This window comes from Lygodium microphyllum, chromosome 18 (genome assembly GCF_053477565.2).
Source record: "Lygodium microphyllum isolate KBCC chromosome 18, Lygodium_microphyllum_v1.1.10, whole genome shotgun sequence".
Taxonomy (NCBI): Eukaryota; Viridiplantae; Streptophyta; class Polypodiopsida; order Schizaeales; family Lygodiaceae; genus Lygodium; species Lygodium microphyllum.
This window is the reverse complement of record NC_141152.1, coordinates 90481088-90506534: the sequence shown is the minus strand read 5'-3', so window position 1 is coordinate 90506534 and position 25447 is coordinate 90481088. Positions and strand designations below refer to the sequence as shown.

The window sequence follows — 25447 nt, the reverse complement described above, 5'->3', positions numbered from 1 at the left end:
TGGAGAGTGTGTTGTACTCCGAACGAATCCCGAATCGCAGCAAGGCAGCGGGTGGATGTCAAACATTAACAAATGCAGCCAAGAAAGGCTAGATCTGATGCAAACGACGGGTGAGGAGAGAGAAATACTAAAAACGCAGACTACAGGAGAGAGAAAATAGCAAACGCAAGCAATGGAGAGAGAAAATCTACGACAGGCCGAGGAGAGAGAAAATTTGATGCGACAAGCAGAGAAGAGAGAAAAATAGCAACAACAGCAGGGAGGAGAGAAAAAACTAAGCAAGCGATAGTTGGAGAGTGATCAACAACAGTAGTTCTGCTGTAAACAGCTGCAAACTACGGATGGAAGGTTGGAAACAAGCACCAAACTATAGATAACAACAAGGGACAGCTAAGACTGCGATATCCTTGTAAAGAAAATACCCTAACACAAAAGCATAAATAAAAACCATACGACAAAGCATAGACTGATAAAAGAACACTGTTAGGGTTAGGGTTAGGGTAACTCAGAGACAATGAACATAGTGAACAAATGAAATGATATGACTGCTAATAATACGATGCTCATCCAACAAACACACTATGCAGTGAATGAATATTGTACCTCGAACTCCTGTATCTCTAGGATCAGGGCAAGGGTAATGAGCTGGAGAGTGTGTCGTACTCCGAACAAATCCCGAATCACAGCAAGGCAGCTTCCGAATGTCGAACACCAGCAAACGCAGCTGTGAGAAGCTGGATCTGATGCAGATAGCAATGAGAAGAGAGAAATACTAAAAACGCATGCAAGATAGCCTACAGGAGAGAGAAAGACTAAAAACGTAGCTATGAGGAGAGAGAACTGCAGACAACAACTGACAGGTGAGAGAAAGACTGCAGCGACTACAACAGAAGAAAGAAAACTACAGACGACAGCTGACAAGTGAGAGAAAGACTGCAGCGACTGCAGCAAGAGAGAGAAAACTGTCAGAGCGGCAGCTCGAGACTGCAAACGCAACAGTTTGCTGACGTGGCAAGCTGTACGACAACAGTGCAGATAATCAACAGTCAGTCGCCATGCAGAAACAGCAGCAATCAACGTGTGGAGAGCTGGAAAAAGGCACCAAACTGTAGGGAACAGTGATGGACAGCAAGGGCTGAGATGCCCTCCGCGAACGAGGTGTGGACAACAAGCTAATAACACCTAAAACCTTCAAAACCGAGATTCGGGAAAGAGTGGAGGGCTGGCTGCCAATTTACAGAAAATTAGGGTTCTAGATCCTCTCCCACTTAACTCTCTCGATCCGCTTCCCGTTTAAGGGTTTTGGCTAAAATAAGCCTGAAATAAGCATGTTTTGGGGTTGTTTAAGTGGCTAAGAGTAATGCTTAGCACAACAGTCCTCCATGAAAGGGGTGTGGGTAGCAAGCTGAAAACACCTAAAACCTGCAAAAACGAGATTTGTCATCACTGAATGGAGGGCAACATACTTATTTATAGAAAGTTTGGGCTCTCCCAAGTGGGTTTGTACTTATGGGACACAAACACTCTCTAGGAACGCATTTTTTTTAAATAAACAAGGTTACTTTATTAATTAAGCATGTTTTGGAACTGTTTAAGTGAAGCTAATGCATTTTTAGCTCAACAAACGATACACCAAGAGGCTTAGCATCAACCATAGAAAACTTGTCAAATACTTTGCTAATGTATTTTTCTTGTGAGAGAAATAAGAGCTACTGCTCTCTATCTCTCGTTACTTACATGCCCAAATGTGTTCAACTACACTTAAATCCTTCATGGAGAAGGCTGAATTCAGCTGTTTTTTCAATGTATTAACCTCACTCTTATGCTTACCAGCAATAAGCATATCATCCACATAAAGCACAAGAATAATAAGGCTTCTATCATTAGCCTTCTTTGTACATAAGCAGTGATCTACATTGCTTCTCTTGAACCAATGTGAGAGCATGAAGGCATCAAATTTCTTATACCACTATCTAGGAGCTTGCTTTAGACCATACAAGCTTCTCTTAAGCCTACACACCAAATGCTCCTTTCCTAGCATAATAAAGCCTTCTAGCTGCTTCATGTGCACATCTTCTTCTAAATCACCATGCACGAATGCAGTTCTAACATCCATCTGATGAAGGTCTAGATCCATAGATGCTACAATGGCAAACAATACGCAAAGAGTGGTCATCTTGACAACAAGTGAAAACACTTTCTGAGAGTCAATCCCCTCTTTCTGTGTATAACCCTTAGCCACATGCCTAGCTTTGTATTTGGGTTTACCATCTACACACTTCATTTTATAGACCCATTTGTTAGGAATGGCTTTCCTATCTTTGGGCAATGGGACCAAATCCCAAGTATCATTCTAATACAAAGAATCCATTTCTTCCTGCATAGCTAGCTCCCACTTTTCTTTACACAAGATTGTGTCTCTTTGTATGTGAGAGGCTCACCCTCATCTGTGAGTAAAATGCACTCCAAAGAGGGATCAAACCTCTGTGCAGGTCTTCTGACACGTGTAGACCTTCTCACCCAATGATCTGTATTCTCGGGCAATGGGTCTACAACCAAAGGAATGTCAATAACCTAATTATTTGGCTATTGAATTACATTTTCAGGCTACTATAATTCATTTTCAAGCTATTGTAATTTTCAGCGTGCTAATTATGCGGCCCAAGCTGATTTTCAACATCCCTTTGCTGCCCATTTTCATCTAGCTCACATTGATCATCAAAACCAATATCAAACTGGGCTGAATTTTCAGTGTGGCTGATGGTTATTCAAGTGGCTGATCATGCTAAAATTTCACTTTCTTCTTGTCTAAGTCACTAGATGTGGCATTTTTCAACAGCTTTGATTCATTAAATACCACCTCTCAGTTGCATATTACATTTTCTATGCTTGGAATCCAAACTCTATAACCCATTTCACCTTCGTCTCCATAACCCATAAAGATACCTCTGATGGATTTCATGTCAAGTTTGGTTCTACTATCAACAAATACATGTACATAACATTCACAGCCAAAGACCCATAAGTGGTCATATGAAGCAAGTTTGTCAAACCAAACCTCTTCAAGGATGCCACTATCGAGCACACGACATGGAGATCAATTGCAAATATGCACCATGGTTTTAAGTGCCTCCCCCCAAAACGATTGCGGGAGATAAGCTATGGACAACATGCACCGAATCTTCTCACATAAAGTGCGATTCATTTGCTCAGCCACACCATTAGATGATGGATTATAAGGGGCAGTAAGCTCCTATTTAATCTCGTTTACATCACAGTTGAATTCTTTTGATACATACTCTTCTCCATTATTTGTTCTTATGCATTTTAGTTTTAAACCCTTTTGAGTACTAACCCACACATAAAGCCTTTTAAAAACGTCCAATGCCTCACTTTTCTGCTTAGACATGAAATAACGGAAACCACTATGAGTTTTCATTGGCATGTTACATACATCAAAATGGACTAAATTCAAAATAAATGCATTTCTAGAGACTTAATGAGAGTATGAACTCTTTACATGTTTTCCCAAAATACAGTCATCACAAAAGTCAAGCTTTGAATCTTTCAAATCAACTCTTCCAAGAAGAGAGTGCCTACAAGCCCTTTTGGCTCGTGCGTCCAAGACACTTGTGCCATGGCTCCATGTGTGACTACACATCTGCAACTACAACAAACTTTCCAGTAAGTGCCTTGCAATGTAGATAATACAAAAAAAAAATTCCTACCTCTAGTGACAATTCTACACCTTCCACATTCCACCACCGAAAGTAGTTGATGCCAAGTACATACCTAACATCATGAAGTATCAATTCCTAGTCGTTTTCAAGAGCCAAGTGTATAGTGCCAACTCCCTCTATGTCACATGCATAGTTATTCCCTGGGTAACCTTTCCCAAGGTGACCTGCTACATAAGAAGAGAAACAATCCAAAGACAAAGTTACATGAAACGAAGCACCATTGCCAACAATCCACGATTGTGACAAACATAGTTGCCATGTACAAAAGGTACGATACAGTATGATAAAATACGATACTAATTGGTACCTTATGATTTTATAAGGTACAATACGATATTAGTACGAAAAAATTTTAATATGCTTTTTTAAATAACAAAAACGATAAATCATTAAATGATAGATCATAGAATACATGCTTAAAGTGGAAATAGCCATTTCATTACAGAATAAGATGAATATATGAAGGTGACCATCGCAGTCGCATGGGCTACGGAAAACATGCGATACATGATACAACTACATCCTAGTATATCTGATACACAAAAAAAGAGAGAGCTATGTCATATGAATGATGAATCTATTATGAGGCATCAATATCATCATCATCATCATTATCATCAGAACCATCTGAGTGCTCATCAAGAGTTTGAAGATGACTCCTCGGCATCCGATGATGAGACAGACTCATACTCATCCTCACTGTTGAGGTTACCACCATCATCAAATGATGGCTCCCTAGGTGACGGCTGTGTAGGCAAGGGAGGGATATCATCATGAGGCACAAGATGTGAGCTGCTAGAGCCCCGCCTTACATATGTCTGCAAGCCACTCCAACCACCCCTCCTCAATGATGGAGGGCGTCAAATGACCATACCTCTACTACCACCTACTCGAACTCCTCGCCCACGAGCATGCTGACTGCGAGTATCACGAGTATCTATTGCTATAAGCTCTCTATAGAGCTCTGCAAAAATCATCTCCTCCTCGTCCACCTCCTTATGTACACTCGGAAGAGTGTCGCCTGTCAACTTGAATGTATCAACATTCACCTACACAATGCAGTGATGCACGTAAGATTGATCATGATTCATTGTAAATACTAAATGCTAAAGTCTAAATTGTAAAGTATAAAGTTTAAACTTCAAAGTTCAAGGTTTAAAAGTTTAAACAACAAATTTTAAATGTTATGGCTAAATGTTTAAAGTTTACCTACTTCGGACTACCCATGCTCATCATAGCCCTCATCATGCGTAAGTTAGTGCGGCAATAGACTAGCCGCTCTTACTGTCTAACTGTTGTGTGCTAAGCCGATTGCGAATCTTTGTGTGAATGAGAGAATAAGCACTCCAATTTCTCTCACATGCACCCGAAGAGAAATCCTGGGCAAGGCTTCCTGGTTAAGGGCTAAAAGATCTCCAGTGCGTATCCAAAGTTTTGCCACCAAAATAAAGGCTTCACAAGTTACTCTCTTCTCCAAGAAGTGGGAGAAGCCAAAGCCACATGCCCTCATACCCTCTCTGATCTGCATAGCATCCTAGCTCCTCTAGCACTGCATTGTGGTCATCAACAGGGACCACACGAGTCAAATAAGCAAGTTAGTCTGAACAGAACTCTCTATTAACCTGACCGCCAGTGACTTGTAGACTGGATGTACCAATGCGGCAAAACCATGGATGGGCTTATGCATCCACGTCCATCTCCTCTCTGCTATCTCTAAAATATGTGCACACTGTGTCTCTATGATCATTGTATAAGCACATGCCTCCACCAATGCCGCTCTAAAGAAGTGAACGAGAAGGCCCATGGTGGACCCCTTGCAATCACTCATACGTAACACCCTATAAAAGGGAGTCACGACAATGAGAACGGCATGGACTTTTTGCCAAAACTGCTCATTAAGGCACCAGCGCTGCATGGCTTTGACCTCCTCCATCTCATGCTCATCCCACTCATTTCATAGAGTGGACACCACTGTCTTGCGCAAGGCGGTGTCTTGCGCAAGGCAGACCGTACCTCATAAAGGCGCTCCAGCAATAACCACATGTAAGCAAAGCGAGTTAAAAAAGGCTTCTTCAACTCCAGTGTGCTATGCTCACGATACATCGCAAGCACCTTTACCTTTACCATGAAGAATGTAACAATTGATGTAGCTTTGCGGACCACCCTCTTCACCCACTTGAGCTTTCCAATGTCCTCCGTGAGCAAGTCCAAACAATGACTTGCACACGAAGTCCACACAATGGTAGGGAACTCGACCTCAAAGCAAACGGCCCATACGTCGACAATTCGATGCATTGTCGGTAACAACTTGTACTACATTTGAGGGGCCCACCTACAACCATAATTTACAAATTACAAGTTATGTATAAATCAAATTTCAATTATGAATCATGATATTATCATAATGAAAGAAAGTAAAACAAATTTAAAACGCAAATTGCAATGTATACCTCAATGATAGCTTATCGAATGTGGCGATAGATGAATGCACCCATCGTTTTTCTCCCCCTCTTGCCAGTATTTACAGCCCGCAAAAAGTAAGTGCCGAGTAGACATGAGACAAGTATGTTGATGATACCCCGTTTCTTACGATCACTCCATCTGTCGGTGAGAATGGAGCAACCATATTTTATCCATGCGGCCCAAATAGGATCAAGGGCTCTATCAATCCTCTCCTCTTCATCAATCTTTCTCGTCCTCATGTCGTTGTATGTGACACCGGTCCATCCTTCACATGGACCCACATTGGCAATGGCTTTTACCATCTTCTTCCATTGCTCTTGCTTTAGGACATTGATTGCAAGATTGCACTCAATCACCATGCGTGCAATTTCAATGTCTGCAAGTCGTTGCCTTTCTCTAAGAAAGGCAACCGATCCACACACATGACAGGGAGCTTCAGAGAGAGACGATTGTCTCTCCGGCATCGCATGATGCCTCCATTCTTTGTCTTTTACCGAAGCCGGATGTGGATGTGAAGCCCCCACCACCAATGGTAGAGGCCTCTTCCGCATCGGTTGAAGATACGCCCACATTGGATGCTTCCTCGTTAGTAGGCATAGGAGTTCGTGCCGATAAGCCACTTCCTCCTCTTGTGGATCCCCCTCTCTGTCAGAGTGCAGCGGAGCGGAAGCGTAGGACTGAGAGAGAGAGAAGGGAGAGAAGGAGACAGTGGACAATGAAGATCTGCTGTATAAAGAATACTGAATACAAAGATATACACGGGCGCAGTGCGCTGGACAGCGTGTCTCCACCTCGACGATGCGACCTGCTGTCCACCTCGAAGTCTGCTGCAGTCTGCACTGTCTGCTGTCTGAAATCTGTGAACAGAGACAGAAATCTGCACGGCACCGGTCTGTAATCTGCGACAGAGAAGAGTGTCGACAGACTGCTGGAAACGTCGGATATTTATAGCCGAAAACTGCCACGAACTGGGGCGCCAGAAAATAGGACGCAGCCTGAATAAGTCGGCTGCATTAAATGCAGCCGACTGGGCTGCAGGCAGTCGGACTGCCACATGGCAGTCCGACTGTGCAGCTGCCTGCCCTCCAGTCAGGCTATGATCTCTAACACCCCCTCTCAGAGCCTGGACAGGGCAGAAGCCTGAGGGATCTGGAATGTTGCCGAAGAAGAGCCTGAGGAAGCGCCTTCGTAAACAAATCCGCAAGATTGTCCTCCGTCTTGCAATACTCCACAGTGATGGTCTCATCCAGAAGCTTTTCTCGGATGAAGTGGTACTGGATCTCAATGTGCTTCGTCCGAGCATGAAAAACAGGGTTCCTTGCCAAGGCAATGCAACTCTCATTGTCACATCGCAGCAATGTAGGACGAGTCTCGGGGCACCCAAGCTCCTCCAACAATCTCCGAAGCCACACAACCTCGCATGTGGTGGAAGACGCGGCCCGATACTCCGCCTCAGTAGACGAAAGGGCTACCGTGGGCTGCTTCTTGCTACTCCATGAAATAACACCTGCACCCAAAGTAAAGCAGTAACCTGTTGTAGACCGCCTGTAGTCCACGTCACCGGCCCAATCCGAGTCGCTCCAACCTGCAAGTACAAGATCTGACCCATCTGTCCCTGCGGGGTAATGAATCCCCAAATCAGACGTCCCCCTCAAATACCGAAGTATCCTCTGAGCAGCCTGCCAATGCACCGTCTTAGGTTCACTCATGAACCCTGCCAAGAGCCCAACAGCAAAACATAGATCAACCCTGGTGTTGAGAAGCCAAATCAAGGACCCTATCAACTGTCGATAGCGGGACGCATCCGCCAAAGGAGAAGCTGAATGGGAAGTGGCCTTCCAGTTCGGATCCATAGGAGTAGAGAGGGCCCGACAATCTTCCATCTCAAAAGACACCAAGAGCTCCTGTACATATCTCTGTTGAGAGAGAAAGATCCTCCTCTGAGACTGATAAATCTCATGGCCTAAAAAGAAATGGAGTAGCCCCAAATCCGTCATCTCGAACGTCCGATGTAAAGCTGACTTTGTCTCCTGGACCTGCTGTGCATCATCACCTGTGACAATCAAATCATCAACATATAATACAAACAGCACACAACCATCCTCGGAAGTGTGAACATACAACTGCGGATCGGCCTTGGACCGCCGATATCCCAACTGAGACTGGAGGAACGAATCAATCTTCTCGTTCCAAGCTCGCGGGGCCTGCTTGAGGCCATACAGGGCCTTCTTCAACCTGTAGACTTTCCCATCTGAAAAACCAAAGCCAGGAGGCTGCTCAACGTAGATCTCCTCCTTCAAATCACCATTCAGGAAGGCCGACTTCACATCCAACTGATAAACAGGCCATCTCCTATGGCCAGCCAAAGTAAGAACAGCTCTAATGGTTGCCATACGAGCTGTGGGGGCAAAGGTGTCATGACAGTCAATCCCTGGGCGCTGGGCAAAACCCTTAGCAACAAGGCGAGCCTTGTGCTTATCCAAAGTACCATCACTGAGATATTTCGTCTTGAAGACCCACTTGACCCCAATCACCTTCTTCTTCGGGGGGCGTGGCACAAGTGACCAAGTGCCATTCCTCTCAATAGCCTCCAACTCAGCTTCCATAGCTTTCTTCCATGGGGCGGACTGTAAAGCCTCCTTCACGAAGGTGAGCTCTCGATCCTGCATAACACGGGACATCAAACAATAATTGGAGCACACAAGCTCCGAAGAATGCGCCTGGTGCCTCCGTGATCGCCGCGGACCATCCTGCGGTCCCCACTCCTCACGAACCCCTTCGATCCCTGAATCACGGAGTGTGTCACGGGCCCAGCGAGGAGGAGGCCGAACCTCCCCTCGTCGTTCTCCATCAGCAGAAGACTCTGGAATGTCCACCGGGGGTAACTCCTCAGAAGGGTCCGGTGGAACAGTAGACTCTGTGTCAGAAACAGAATCATAATCAAAAGGCACGGGCTCCAGTGGAACTGTAGAAGGAGCCCAACTCTCCCCTGGATCTCCAAGAACGGGATGCTCCTCACCCGTTGAAGAAGCCGGAACCTCCACAAACCGCACATCACGGCTAGTGTACACATCCCGCTTGACGGGATCATACAGACGGTAGCCTTGGGACTGGGAGCTGTAGCCAACAAATACTTGTTTTCGGGAAGCCGCTTCAAATTTATCACGGTGAGCCTTGGGAATGTGAACATAGGCATCACACCCAAAGACTCGCAAGTAAGAAACATCTGGCTTCGTCCCAAAATAAGCCTCAAATGGAGTCATCCCTTCCACAGCCGAAGTAGGGGATCGATTAAGAATGTGGACTGCAGTAGCCACAGCCTCGGCCCACAGAACCTGAGGGGTCTGTCGGTGCTCCATCATGGTGCGCGCCATCTCGATCACACTGCGGTTCTTCCGTTCTAGAATACCATTTTCTTGAGGAGTATTGGTATTGGCAAACTCCTGGTGAATTCCTCTATCTGCACAAAACCGAACAAATTCATTAGACACAAATTCACCTCCCTTGTCGGATCGCAAGGTCTTCAACTTCCGGCCTGATCGGTTCTCCTCAAAGAGAAGCCAATCCTTGAAGTGCGAGAAAGCTTCTGACTTTAGTGCCAAAAAATAGGCCCATGTCATCCTGCTATAGTCATCCACGATCAGCATGAAGTACGAGCTCCCACGCAGGGACTCATTCCTCATAGGGCCACATAGATCCGTAGATACTAGCTCCATCGGTGAAGTAGACCGCCGCGAAGCTGTGTGGGGAATGGCATCCCTATACTGCTTCCCCCGTATGCAGGAGACACATGGCTGCTGGCTCACCACTATATCCGGCAACCCTCGAACAAGCTGTCCACGTGACGCCCTCCAAAGGTAGTCATAGTTCAGGTGACCAAACCGAGCATGCCATAACTCAGACTGTGACTGTGAGGTAAGAAGAAGAGTAGAGAGGGCAGTGGAAGACTTCAGTTTGTAAATGCCGTTCTCCTCATATCCGGATGAGAGAACCTTCCTCGATCCACGATCAAGGACTCGCACAGTAGAACTGTCAAACTCCACCAAAAGACCAAGGGAGCAAATCTTATGGACTGAAAGGAGATGGTACCCTAATCTTGGTACATGCAAAACCTCTGAGGTATGGGTGCCACCTCGTCCATCCGGAATAAGCTGCATCTTACCCCGACCTACAATAGAAACTGAAGAGCTGTCCCCAATGAGAACCTGCCCACGCGAAGGTCGCAGCTGGGCAACACCATCTGATGAAGGAGTCATGTGCCGTGAGGCACCACTATCAACAATCCACTCTCGAGCTTGGGGAGCCGTCATCGCAGCATCAGAAGCATTCGATGAAGCGTCCTCAATGACAACTAAATGTAGAAATGCAGCTGATGAGGGTGCAGCCACCGCTCCAGAATCCTTGGTATCCTTCTTCTTGGTGTCCTTCGTGTCTTTGTCAGGGCAATCCTTCTTCCAATGGCCAGTCTTTCCACAAATATGACATGTGGAGTCTTTGTCCTTGTCCTTCTCCTTGTCCTTCTTGGACTTGTTATCCCCCTTCTTCTTCTTTTGGTCCTTCCCCTTCTTCTAAGAGGCTTGACCTGTCAACGCCTCCGTCTTGGAAGCATTCTGTCCCTTTAACTGTTCCTCTTGGTCCAAGACCATAGGAACCAACTCTTCCCAGTGAAGAGTAGACTCTCGCCCCGAAGCAATAAGGGCAGAGTAAAATGTACCGAATCGTGGCGGCAACTGGGACAATAGTGTGATCGCCATGTCTTCGGAGGAAATCGGCTTCCCCGCATTCTGAACCTGCATCTGTAGCTGCCTTAGCTTGTTAATGTGTTCCCTTAGCGAAGAAGACTTATTTACGGACAAGGTCCGCATCTGTACCTCCAAAGAAACCCTCTTCATCAGGGTCATCCGATTGTACATTTGATCAAGCTCCAGCCATATCTCACGAGCCACCGTCAAGTGCTCGATGTGAGCGATCACGGCTGTAGTGCATGATAGAAAGAGAAAGGATCGAATCCTGGCATTCAGTTTGTCCCAATGAGACTAGGCCCTGGCCAACTCCGCACGAGCATCGGAAGAGAGTTTGGACTCATCTCTTACCGAAGGCCGGTCAATATCCTCCTGTACCAACTCTGCCAGATCATAGGACTCCAGGATGGCCAACATCATAACGCGCCAAATGCGGTAGTTGTCGCCGTCGAGCTTCTGATCTGTAGGAAGAGCCGGTAAGACAGGCACCTTCCGGTCCATAATCGCCTGGAACTCCAAGTCCATCTCTGTAGACATCTTCACCTGCAATGCCTTCTCAAACGCAAAAGCAGCCCCCTCTAACTGGGAAAACTCAGCCTGCTAAGGCTCTTCCGCGTCCCGAAGCTTCTTCACCCGCCGGAGGCGATGAAAAAGTAAAACCTGCACTTTTAGGTTGAAAACTCAAACTTCCTCCGCGTCAGACAGCAGTAAACAGCAGCAAATCCACCACCTGTACTCCTTTCCTATGCGCCCACACTCGTTTCAGCCTTGTTCCAAGGCGCAGCCCTCCTGTCTGCCCTTAAACGCAAAAAAGCGCAAATTTGTGTCGCGATGGAAACTCCTCTTCAGATTGATTCTGCGCCCAGTCAGCCCTCAAACACTGCTTTGATACCATGTCAGAGTGCAGCGGTGCGGAAGCGTAGGACTGAGAGAGAGAGAACGCAGAGAGAGAAGGGAGAGAAAGAGACAGTGGACAATGAAGATCTGCTGTATAAAGAATACTGAATACAAAGATATACACGGGCGCAGTGCGCTGGACTGCGTGTCTCCACCTCGACGATGCGACCTGCTGTCCACCTCGAAGTCTGCTGCAGTCTGCACTGTCTGCTGTCTGAAATCTGTGAACAGAGACAGAAATCTGCACGGCACCGGTCTGTAATCTGCAACAGAGAAGAGTGTCGACAGACTGTTGGAAACGTCGGGTATTTATAGCCGAAAACTGCCACGAACTGGGGCGCCAGAAAATAGGACACAGCCTGAATAAGTCGGCTGCATTAAATGCAGCCGACTGAGCTGCAGGCAGTCGGGCAGTCCGACTGCGCAGTCCGACTGTGCAGCTGCCTGCCCTCCAGTCAGGCTATGATCTCTAACACTCTCATCTTGGCGAGAATCTCCTCCGCAATGTTTTAAGGGATCTCCTTGCATGGAGCAACTCGCCCCCCTGTCTTGGAAAGATGTTGGAGAAGCCGAGTTGCACTACTTATATAGTGCTTCCCGCAATACTTGCATGTCCAATGGTGGGAGTTGGACTTCTTTGTATCCCTCTCCACATGGATCGCATGCAAATTGAAGGCCTCGTGCTTCTCACGAGTCATGGTGCCAATATTGAATAAAAAGGCTTGAGAGAGAGAGAGAGAGAGAGAGAAATACTTGAGTCTCAACTCTCGACTCTTGAAACTTGAGTCTTGAAAGTTGAAAGGGAGGGAGACTCGAGAGGCCCGAGGGTTGGGGTAAAGTTGTGGGGTAAAGTTGAAAGAGCAAGAGAGAGAGAGAGGAAATGGGAGATGAGAATGGCAAATGCTTTGATAGGGTGTGGCATAGAGGGGAAGGGAGATGAGATTTGAGAATGACAAATGCTTCAATAGAGTGCGTGAAAGAGGAAGATGAGAATGGTAACAGTCAAAGTCTAAAGAGAGAAGGAATCCAAAGAGAGGGCTGCAAGCTGGAGCCTGGAAGAAATCCAAAGGGGAGCACCTTTTAAGTTTTGCATGGCTGGAATTTGGAAAAGGGGGGTGGGGTGAGGTATCCAAGGCTTCCCACCCCCCCAAAAAGCGCAACAGTGCAAGAAAAGCGCAAAACGCGGGACGCAGGGGCGCAAAAAACGCGGAACGAGGACGCGAAGGCCAGGTGGTTGAAAGAGACCAATTTTAACGTACGAAATCATACCGTACCGACCGTTCCGTACCACGTACGGAGGCAATTATGGTGATAAACCATCATGAGCAGACAATAAGGCATCTATCACATCCTTTTTAGTGATATATGTGTTCTATTGTCACAACATGTGGCTCTAAAGATGCCACCAACAAATTTGCAATATCTTCATTTTCTTCTATCTCTTCAATGACAACCCTAGATACCACATTTGCCTTCTCTGTTTCTTTAGGGGTAGAGTTACTATCTTTCTCATTATTTTTGCCTTTTGCATTTATCTTTTGCGTTCTTGTTTTCTTTTAAAATACTTGCAATCAAGCTTTTTAAGCCCTTTGCATCCACACTGGTAGCAAGTGACATCTGGCTGATTTTCCTTGCTTTTGCTACAATTTTTGTATTTATTTGCAACATTTGACTTCTTTCAATCCTTCCTCTTACATGCTCCAACATCAATTGGGCCATCTCAAGCATGGTTTGATTGGCACACTCCACCACACCGTTTTCAAATGGTGTGTTCAAATGGGAATATTCCACCCAAATGCCTTAATCCCTGCAAAACTCACAAAAAAGGTTAGAACAAAGCTTGCCACACAATCCACAATAAATCAATAAATATAATTCCATAACACCACTAGCACTATGAATAGTCACTAATACACTTGGAAAGCCTTCATTATGCTCTAGCATAGCCACACCGCGAACTTTGAGAAGGTTTGCTTCTCCACACCTTCCACTTGTAGAAGCAAGAGCATGCCTCGCTCTTGTACTCCACGAAATAGGGCCACACATAACAAAAGCCGTCAATAATCACCATAAGATATTGGACCTTCCCAAGGGTGGCCATGTCTATAAGTCTGCAAAGGTCATTGTGAACCAACTCAAGCAGTGTAAAAGCCCTCCAAGTAGTAACATGTGGATGAGACTATCTATGTTGGTTGCTCCTCAAGCAGCTAGGCATAGAAGTCCCTTAATCATCTTCCCTCTCAAAGCCCATCAAATAGTATCAAGATTCAAATGCCCAAAACGAGCATGCCAAAGTAGTCTAGGCTCATGTAAAGATCGTGCAACAAGGGCTATAAGTGTGTAGCGTCCACTCTCTTGTATACATGTCTAAAGAGCAGCTCCTAAAGATGCATACTCCAATATAACTACACCCTAGGTAAAGATGACTCAGGTACCTAGTTGTGTAAGGCCGTAAACAGATAGAAGGTTAAAGCCCAAATTTGGTACATAGAGGACTTTGGCCAAAGAAGAATGCCGATTGGGCAGCAAAGGAATGGTCCCCACTCCACGCATGGGGACTAAATAATTGTCACCAATGGTGACGGATCCTCCTCTAGATCACATATCCTAAAGCAATCCTTTTGGTAAGTCATGTGGAAAGAGATCCCACCATCTACGAGCCAAGGCTTATCCTCAAAAGAGGAAGCAAGAGTTATATCCTCCACCTCAAACAAGTGTATGAAGACAAACTCAGTGGTAGCGGATGTAACCTTCGAATCCTTGGACCCCTCCTTAGGCTTCATATGGGGGTACTTCTATCAAACAATTCTCCTCAAGATGAGTGCCCTTCCCACAATTTGGACACTTGGGCTACTCATCCTTGAAATCATTCTCTTATCCTCCTATTTCTTAGCCTATGGCTTTCCCTTCTTCTTGCCCCCAGTACCTATAGTAAAAGCCTTTGTGGTGCCAGATCCACTAGTCCCCACCTCTTTGAGACACTCATCATGCTCCAAGACAAGCGATGAAAGCTCCTACCAAAGAAGAGTATCTCGGGTCCCCCGAGTCAAAAGGCTAATATAAAAGACATTGAAATTTTGAAATACTTTAATCTTGCTAATAGCATTTGATTGGTTATTAATCAAATGTGCAAGGTTGTTTGGCACATGTAATACGCATGGCAGTTATTTCATAGTAGCAAGCCAAAGACCCAAAGGATGCAATGGGGTGTCAAGGGCAAAAGTTGTGATAAGTTATGGCCAACTAGGTTTTCATGGTCAGTTGGTGTCAGTTTTGATCCCAAGGAGTTGTTTGGCCAATAAGTGTCAATGGTGACACTTGGAACTAGCATTAATTAATTAATTATTACTAGTCTAAGGGTCAACAGAGATTGAGGACTACTCCAAGTTGCAAATGGCCTAGCCAAATTAGCTATAAATGGGCAAGTTTAATATTTTGAGCAAGGTCAAAAGGGTTGAAATTAATTTTCACAATTACTTAATTCTAAAAGTTTCTTAAATGGCGGAATAATGCTAGAAAATGGGATTACAAGGCTACTACTTAGCAAAAATGCCCATACAATTTGAGAAAACGTTTTTGGGGGCTAGAGAGAGGGGTTCAGTTCATTCAAACTACAAGAGAGAGAAACGAGATGCTATTAGTCTGATCTGCAGCCATTAGAGGACCGTCCAAGACAGTCAGGAGTAGGAGAAGACAAATTGGTAGCAAGCAACAACAATTCTAGCTCTCCTAGGAGCTGACGACAACAAATTGGGGCTGGCGACTGCAGTTTTGAGACTCTTGAGCAATTGGCAACGGCATTAATTGCCGCATGGTACAAGCAACAATCAGATTTCAGACTTTCCTGCATGAAAATTGAAATTTTCTCTCTCTTCTAGCATTTTCTCACCTTCTCCACCCAGCTTGTACTCAACCATTCTCAGCATTTCTCAGCCATTTGGAGCAGATCTCAGTAAGATTTAGTGGACAACATGAGGATTTATGCTACAAACCCTAAATGTTTGCAAAAAATAGGGTTTGACAGTCACTTGGGACTTGGGCCATCAATATAAGGCACCTGAAATTTATGAATTGTCAGGGGTTTCAAATGCCCAACTATCCATTGTAAATTTGGAGCAGCATTTGACCAGTTGGGGTCCAATTAGAGTAAGTCCTAGGTGAAATTCAAGGGGAAACTGGCCCAATTGATATGCCGATTGTTGGACCAACAAGGGGCTTTAATTAGCCTTAGAGATCAAGAAATCTTAGCTTAATATATCCATTGGCAATTGAAATCAAAGAAATACTGAAAGAGACACCAGTTTTGGGGCCAACAAGGTGTCCAATGTCCAAGATTGATATGGCAAATTGTGCATTTTAATTTATGTTTATTTGCTAATTGTTGTAATTAAGTGCTTGATCAAGGAATTACTAACCTATCCAAGAAGAAATGTTGGTTTCATGGTTCCATTGCAGAGATATCACTCAATCCTTTGATTCGGTGGGCCCAAGACAATTGATTGCAAGCCAAAGCTTTGTGCTAGTGCTGATTTTTACTCTCAACTGAGAAATTACAACATTAGGTCTTCATACAATGAGATGGAATCAAGTAGTGATGCTGCCTCTCAGTATGGACACTCACATGGGGAAGAAGAAATGCAATGCTTAATCTTGAACAAGGCTCAAACCATGGACAGCAAACTGAAGATGTTGCTGTTGGGCAAGATATAGGGCCTTCAAGGCATAAAGAGGCTGATCACCACCAAAGTGAAGAGGAATTTGATGATCAATTCAAGACACAGATGAAGACAACAGCAAATCTCTTTGTTGAATTGGCAAAGGATCCTCACTTCACCCGATTTTTAAATGCTCCAAGGAAGGACAGCAAGGGTAAGAAGAAGAAGTCATCTTCCACACCTTCGGGACAACAAGGTGCACCAAAGGTAATGCCAATGCCTTCACTTGAAACGCCCAAAGAGGCCAATGAAGCAAAATAGTCGGTACCTACGGGGCAAGAAATGCAAATGCAAGGCCATCATAGAAGTGCCAATCCAATAGATTTTGGATAGCGGGGCATGCATGCTATGATGGGGCAGTCAAGATACTTTGGTAATAGGACAATTTTTCATGCTACGGTTGGATAGGGACCGCATATGGGAATGTATGGCACAAATCCCTATGGTCTGCAACAACCAATGCTCGGTGTGCAAGGCCCAATGTATTCAAGTATGGTTGGAAATGTGCAAAACCCTATGTATGGCAGCATTGTCTTGATGCCTAGGGCACAAAGTAGCATGTTTGGTAATGCATCTACACCCCAAATGTTTATGGGGCTCAAGGAATGAGTGTTGGTCATTGCGAATGCTCCGTTTGGTATTGGTTTTGAAGTAAATTCAGCAAATGCACCCTTTTTGCAACAACCAGTGTATGACGACTTGACACCCAAAGGGGCAACAAAAGATTTTGTTGAGGGTGGAAATGTAAGAGAGTGACATCTCCCGAACAAGCAAGATGCCACATGGCAAGCAATTGCAGACGCCACATGGCTGGCAATCGGCCAATCGCAAGTGCCACGGGGTAGGCAATCGGACTGCACCAGTTGGCCAACAGTCAGCTGCACTAATTGCAGCCGACCTGCATTATTTGGGGCATTTTTTCCAGTGACGGTGAATCCCCAGAAGCTTCAGCAAATGGAGAGCGACGAGGTGAGATTTGGCCTCCTCCTCGTTGGGCTCATGACACTCTTCATGATGCCAAGATTGAGGAGGTCCCTAAGGAGTGGCAACCGCAGGATGGCCCGCGACGTCCTTTAAGGAGGCTTTACAGCATGATCATTGGCAAAAAGCGATGGAGCAGGAGCTAGAGTCGATTGAGAGGAATGGCACTTGGTATCTCATGCCAAAGCCTCCTCATAAAACGATCATTGGAGTCAAATGGGTCTTCAAGTCCAAGTACCGTAGTAGCTTGGATGGCCACTATTCGCATAGTTCTTGCCTTGGCTAGCCACAGGAGATGGCTAGTTTATTAGTTGGATGTGAAGTTTGCCTTCTTAAATGAAGAGTTGAAGAAGGAGATCTATGTTGAGCAACCTCCAGGCTTCAGTTCTTCTAATGGTAAGGTATACAAGTTGCGGAAGGCTCTCTATGGCCTTAAGCAAGCTCCCCGTGCGTGAAATGAGAAGATTGACTCATTCCTCCAGGAGAAATTAGGGTATCGGCGTTCCAAAGCCAACCCCTAGTTGTATGTCCACACCTTAGGTGGAGGTCGTGTGTTGTTTATCCTTTACGTGGACGACTTGATTGTGATAGGTGACCATACTCAAATGGTCGAGCAAACGAAGATAGCACTTCATGAGAAGTTTGAGATGATGCACATGGGACTTCTTCGCTTCTTTCTAAGTCATGAGATCTATCAGACTCCAAGGGGGATCATATTTCACAGCAGCGGTATGTACAAGAACTCTTGGCTAAAAGGTAGCTGCCATCAAGTAGTCCATTCTTTGATGCAAGATAGAGCACCATCAACGTGGGTACAATTCAAGCAAATGTTTGAATCGAGTTGCTTGACAATACCTTTGAAGTCTTCTCTTGTCTCTTCTCATGTAAGAAAGAGCAAACCATCATTTTCTAAACTAATAGATCTCCCAGATGCATTGCTTCCTATCACTTCTTATCACCCTGTACCCCTTCATGAGCAAGTGGAAAAATATGTTTGTGGGCTGCCTAAATAACTTCCTTAGATCGAGCAACACAAGCACAAGATTTGAAGTCCTCTTTTCCTTCAATTTTTCAAACGCTGAAATTTCCACTACCGTTCATCTAAATAGCCAATCCTTCTACGAAGCATGCAATGAAGATGCCATACTTTCTTTAGTAAGAACATAAACCCAAGAAGCTACAGATCTCAGGCACATTTTTCAAAGGTGGCCATGATCGAAATGCCTTAACCCTTGCAGGGTCCATGCGAATACCATCAACCAATACAATATGCCACAAAAAGTGGATTTCATGCAAAAAGAATTTACTTTCCGTATCATTGATAACCAGTCTATGCTTACGGAGTTCATTGAACACAATGTCCAAGTGCTTTATATACTCTACATCATTCTTTGAGTAGACAATCATGTCATTGTTTAATGTAATGCATGTGATAATAACATTGGGACCGTTCTTATTCAAGATGGCTAAGTTATGGCTTATGAGAACCGAAATCTCCACAATGCAAAGAAGAGCTTCCAAGTCTATGAGAAAGAGCTCTTGGCTGTAATTCATGCATTGTCTAGGTAAAAACATTATTTGTTGGGGTTTGATTTTACAATTCAAACTTTAAGGTACTTTTTTACACAAACAAAGTTGTTAGAGAAGTATATGAGATGGGTAAATTTTCTCTCTATTTCATTTTCAGATTGTACATATTGATGGTGTCACGAGAACGTGAAAATTTGATGCTTTGCTTATGTTTAATTGACATTTGATTAAAGGATTAATCAAATGTTGTAAACGCCCCGAACAACGTAGTATGCTTAACAATTATGATATTCGCTTGTTTTCGAGATTTAATATAAAAGAGAATGAGTACTTAAAGCTGAAAATGAAAATTACTCACAAAATTACAGCCATGAAAATGTAAAAGTAATGGAGACAAGATTGAGGGTTGAAGATGCCAAACCCCCCCTCCCTCCCTTCCCCCCCCCCCCTCCCCGAAGGAATGTATTTCAACTCAACCCAAGTCTCTTAGGGAAGAGCTCAGTTACAATCAACCTGGGAGTGAGGAGAAGTAATTCTCACTCTCACAAGATCATGCAAAGATGTACAAACACACATGCATTATCTATTATGCAATGATAAGAACTGATTTCTTTACACTATGAGAGAAAAAAGAGGGGAAATCAGACTTTCTTCATCGTTGATCAGCAGTACATGGATAGGGCTTGCTTCTTGTTGCTAAAATGGAAGAAAGAGCTCGAGAAGAAGGTGCTGTAATGAATTTACAGACTTGTTGTCCTATAAAACAACAATGATAGAAGAGGGAATATGGAGGAATTTGATAATGGAGAAGTGGGGGATGATGATGGGGCCAGTTTCTGGCTATCTCTGGGTGTTGTACATGAGTTTACAGCAAAGAAAAATAATGCTGAATGAAGAAAAACGAGCTCTTATTTATAGGAGAGGGAAGAGCTAGTACAAAAGGGGAAAGCGGAGTAGCACAAGACAAGTGTCCAGCCACATGTCATGAGATGTAACAAGTGGTGGGACACTTGGAAACTTGTGTGGCAAGTGTCTTGACACTTGTCTCTTCTCTATGGCCTTCCTTTTTGGGCTGAATACTGTCAAGAATAGAAACAACCAAATTTAGTAAGCACAATCAGAGTACAAAATTTACTATTTTTAGAATGACATCCCTATTTTTTAGGACTAGCATTTTTAGGCTAATTCAAGGCTCCTAAAATTTAGGGACCTCCTAAAATTTAGGAACCCCCCCAATATGGGTGTCATATAAAAGCTTTTTCCATGTACATCGCAAAAACGGTATCAGAATCTTCATGTGACTTTCCTATGCAAAGAAATGTGCATTTCATGCTTTCAACCCACACATGCACATTGTACAAGCATTTCATGATCATACCATCTTGTTGATTGTAACTGTCTGTTCTGGCGGATCTAGCCCACACTTCAAGACATCAATCCTTTCTGTGTGCAAGTCTAACCCTGATATGCGTGAGTTCTGGTCACATGTGCCCAATCGGGCCATATAGGTGGAAGTGTGAACTATCTTTTCTCTAACCCACCACGTGGGTCCACCATAACCTGTGACCACTCATCAGTGGCCAACTCCAATGCACATTTCTTTATATCTAATTAGTACAAAGGAAACAAATTTAATAAATCATTATATAGATAAATTAATGAAAAAGTATACAAATTCTGTTTCTATAGAGTTGTGACAAATGTGCAATTAAAAGATGCACATGTGTTGCACATGTGAAATGCAAGCTACTTTTTCACAAGTTGAAGGTCGAAGGACCCTGTGAAAAATATGGATGTCAAAGGCAAAAGTTGTAACAAGTTACACTTGTTAGATTCTAGGTGAAATTTGGTGTCAGTTTTAAGTGTCAGTGGTGATACTAGGGACTAGGCATTAATTAATGGATTAATACTTGTCCAAGGGTCAATTAATACATGGAATCACTTTGGGTTGCAAATGGCCTAGCCAATTAATTTTTGGATGAACAAGGTCAATTTTCTAGACATGGATTAAGAGCTGAATTAATTTTCAAGATTAATTAATTTTGAAAAATAATTAAATGGCTAAAAATTATTGAAAATGGATTAAGAAAGCTGCCACTTGGTAAAACTTTCCCATGCAAGTGGGGGAAAGATTAAATAGGGCTAAAGGGAGAGGGAAATCTCGTTTTTTCATTTTGGAGCTATTGGGAAGAGGTGTTGGACTGTTGCTGCCAGCTTTTGGGGCCATCTCCCAGTCATTGGAGACCATTTTGGTGATGGAGATTGCATATTCTTGACCTTGGGAAGTTGGCAATTGCTACTGATGCACTTTCTCCTGAAGATCACAGTCTCTGATGCTCCTATTGTTGTTGGTGCATCCTTTTGGGGCTGGTACAACAGCGCAGCAACTGCTTTTGATCAGTTCTTTACGACAAATCTCAAAATTTTCTCTCTTTATAGCATTCTCTCATCTCCTTCAGCCTATCCTCAGCCATTCTCAGCAAATCTCACCCATTTGGAGGCGACTTCAGCCATTTTTGGTGGGCCGATCTGTAATTTCTACAATAAACCCTAATTTACAGCAGAAATTAGGATTTAGCAGCCACCTTGGGATCTGTGCCAGAGATTGAAGACTCAAGGGACTGAAATCAACAACTGATAATTGACGATTATCAAGGGATTTCAAAAGCCAACCCATCCCAATTTGATTTGGGGCAGCATTTGGCTAGCCAAGGGTCAAATTGGAGAAGAAGTCCTAGGTGAATCAAGGGGCAAATGACCCAAAAGGCTTGCTAGTCATTTATGACAGCAAGAGCAATTGGTTAGCAGGAGGAGATTGAAGAATCTCGAGTTGTACTCCTTCCAATTCAATGAAAGCTAAAGAAATACCGCAAGGGGCGCCAATTTTGGGGCCAACAGGGTGTCTATTGTCCAAGAATGTTATGGTAAAGTGTGTATTTCATTTTATGTGCATTTATTTATTGCTGTAATTAACTCTTAAATCAGGTTATCACCACCCATTCCAAGAAGGAAGGCTGGTTTCATATAGTAAAAATAATGTTGTGATGATACACTATCGCGTAAGCCACAAATTTCAACCATGGTTTATCACATTGAGTTGGATGCCATGAAAGAGCAATATGCTACTAATTCAAACTTTGCTAATGTTTATGATTAGCTTTGCAATGGCCAAAGGCATGAGCACTTTGTCCTTAGAGATGGATTTCTGATGATGCATGGATGACTGTGTGTCACAAAGTAGTTGAAACCTAGAGTTACCACTAAAAGTCATGCTCCTCTGTATGCAAGACATAGAGGTATTGATACCACAGTTAAGGCAATGGAGCATTTCTTTCATTGGCCAGCTTTGAGACATGATGTGAAGCAGTTTGTCAAGACATGCATCGTATGTCAGAAGGTAAAGCATGATAGGCAAAAGATGTCGGGCTTATTGCAGCCCTTGCCTATTCCAGATAGGCCTTGGCAAAGCATTGCAATGGATTTTATTTTTGAGCTTCCTAGGACACCTACAAGGAATGATGGGATATGGACTATCAGTTTAGCAAACATGCTCGTTTCATTTCAGTGAGGAATAAAATAAAGGCTAATCATATTGCACGATTGTTTTTGCAACATATCTTTAAGTATCATGGTGTGCTAGAGTTGATCATCAGTGATCGAGACCCTCAGATGACCAATTTATTTTCAAAGAAGCGAGTTGTTTGAGAATATGGGTACCACACTAAAATTCTCATCATCCTTCCATCCGCAAACATATGGTCAATCTGAGGAAGCAAATTTCACAATGTTGAATCTTTTGAGATGCTAACTTTTAGACCACAAAACACAGTGAGAGCACTATTTGCCATTAGTTGAGTTTGCATATAACCATACAATGCATAGTTCTACTGGCAAAGCTTCATTCGAGGTGGCTGAGGATGGTAAGAAGATACCACCTATCTTGCAAACTAAGGACAAAATCTTTGAGACTGATCGATATGTGGAAAACTTGGATGCAACCTATGCAAAGATAAAGTATACACTACAAAGATCACAAGAAAAGCAAAAGAAGATAGTTGATCGCCATAGATGTGCTTTACAAGGATCCCAAGTATTGCCTAATGCTCAAGGGGGGGGGGAGGGATAACACCTCCACACCTCAAGTTGTGGATAGGTCTCATATGTAGTGGATCTCAAATGTATTTTGCATGCATCCAAGGTTTTGTGGTGACAATACGACTACCATGAGGTCACTACTCAATGTACTAGTCACTGTGAGATGTTTGCAAATGAGTATAGTTGTTACCACAGCTCCTCTGAGACTATACTTTTGCATCAGCCTTGGATCAATTCATGATCAATTGGACATGAGTTTTTGCCTGGGCTTTGAGATCAAATTCTGATCTATTTTAGCTCAAGTTTTTATCAATTTGAGAGCCGTTTATGGTCACTTTTGGGATCGGTTTTGCATCGATTTGCTTATCAGCTTTTGTAATCAATTTATGATCATTTTGAGGTCACATTTACAGCAATTTGCAATCAATTCTCAGATCAACAAGTGTTCAAATTATGCTCAGTTTTCAATGGTTTACAACTAGTTCCATGGATACCAGCATGTTAGTAAATCCCATTGATAGTTTCAGCCATGGTTTATGCTGAGAATATGCTTTACTATGGTTATGAAGTCAGAACAATTGAGAAACATGAGTTATGGATGCATCCAATGGGTTTCTAGCAACAACTCTAGACTATTTCTCAATATTATCTATGTTTATGCAAGCCAAAAATTCTCAGCAAGTTTTGGGGCATGTGGCATGGTTTAACAATAGTATCCAATGTTGTGACTGTGACGCCTTATGGAAACTCCAATGCATTATACTTTTCCTTTCACACAATGCAGTGCAATTGAGGACGATTACAAGGATTTCAAGGAGGAGGTCTATCACGAGGAAGTGAAATTTCGAGATGCTTTAATCTTGTTGATAACATTTGATTCCCCATGGGATTTTGTATACATTCCGGAAACTAGCCAAGCAAATAAGTGAACTTTTGTTAGCAAAGTATTATGGCTAGGCATTTTCAATGTGTAGCATTTTATGCTATTGTGGCATTTATTGCTGCCAATCGACCAGTATTAAATGCTGGCCGACCTGACATATTTTAAAGCATTATTCATACCTATTTATTCTGGGCTCCTCCTCCTCAGTTAGTTCAATTCACCACCTAGAGATCTCGTGGAGAGAGGAGCCACTGCCGGTGCCGGTGCCCACGCAGCCAGTGACTCACTATTGTATGCGACAGTATCGTGTCTGATATATGGATTCCATTCGAAGCGTACATCTGAGTTCTCATCTCGATTGTGTTCTTTCATTCCCTTCTCTTTTGTCTTGTGTTTCAACAGTTTATTACAACTTATGTTTACGCTTCCATTACTGCACCACTTCTAACATGGTATAAGATTTCAGGATTTGTGCTCCTGTTGTGTTTTCTTGGTGATTTCAAGATTGTTCACCCTTGCTGATTCTATGACTACTGCTCCATACAGGTGACATATTTTACTTGCGTTTTCTGCAGATTTGCCATTGCTTGCTGTCTACAACCCCTCTGCTGCCTGCGTTTTCAGTTTTCAAGCTGCTGCGACAATTTTTCAGCCTATTTGTGGCAGTACTCAACCTGTGTTTTGGTATTCCTGACTCCTTCCTAGCTGGGTGATTGTACCTTCAAGCCGTTTTTTCTGTTTTTGGCAGTTTTTGACTGATTTTTTGATTTTTTGCAGCAGCTTTTGTCTTCTTTTGGTCAGATTTTGGGTTATATTGTATGTGGACTCTTGGTTTTTGCAGTCTGTGCTCTTGTTTTGGCTGTGTTCCCTCTCCAAATACCTTCTTTTATCTACTTCTCTTCTAAATCCTCTACAGATGACTCCCCCATGCACATCCACTGATGACAAGCTCCATGGACCTGATTATTACACATGGAGTGCAGTGATGAAGGCCTAGTTTATCCAAAAGCGGTTATGGTACATGGTTGACGGAGCTATTGCACATCCTGAACAACCTTCTCCTGTTCCATCTGATTTTGATGAAGACAACCATGAGGAATCAATGCTTACATGGGATTCGAATGATGCCCATACTTATTTGGCCTTACTTCGGTGTATTTCCAAAGAAGTCCTACCGGCGGTCACCTCCTACAGGACAGCTTCAAACATACGGTTGAAGTTACACTTGATCTACCAGGCTCCTTCCACCATGAGGGCCGTTACTCTCTATGGCCAGCTCCAGCAACTGAAGTTTGAAACCAAAGATATGATCCAATCATTCCTACTTTGAGTTACCCAAATCCAAGACCAACTTCGCACTATGCAATCTGCCCTCTCAGAGACACATCTTGTTGGTACAGT

At 43.6% G+C, this 25447-nt stretch overlaps 2 protein-coding genes across 4 annotated transcripts in view; both read right to left on the bottom strand.

Annotated features, from left to right (window-relative positions):
• The window catches only part of LOC148021139 (uncharacterized), a 58889-nt gene that overhangs the window by 16221 nt on the left and 17221 nt on the right, over positions 1 to 25447 (bottom strand). The window lies entirely within an intron of this gene.
• LOC148021140 (uncharacterized) lies at positions 4478 to 6501 on the bottom strand. 2 transcript variants are annotated; one of them, XM_087698986.1, is made up of 3 exons: positions 6191 to 6501; positions 5859 to 6072; positions 4478 to 4789 (listed from the first exon to the last, which is right to left on the bottom strand). In XM_087698986.1, the coding sequence occupies exons 2-3, from the start codon at positions 6033 to 6035 to the stop codon at positions 4601 to 4603; spliced, it is 366 nt and encodes a 121-aa protein (XP_087555112.1). In that variant the 5' UTR covers positions 6036 to 6072; positions 6191 to 6501; the 3' UTR covers positions 4478 to 4600. The 2 variants fall into 2 exon arrangements, with proteins under 2 accessions (XP_087555112.1, XP_087555111.1); XM_087698985.1 differs by having other exon boundaries at positions 5859 to 6501.

Bases quoted from the DNA above. Each gene is read 5' to 3' on its own strand.
- LOC148021140 (XM_087698985.1), bottom strand. From the start codon at position 6,035: ATGCATCGAATTGTCGACGTATGGGCCGTTTGCTTTGAGGTCGAGTTC. The intron at 4,790-5,858 runs GTAAAGGTGCTT...TGCATTGTGTAG, and splicing joins TTACATTCTTCATGGTAAAG to GTGAATGTTGATACATTCAA.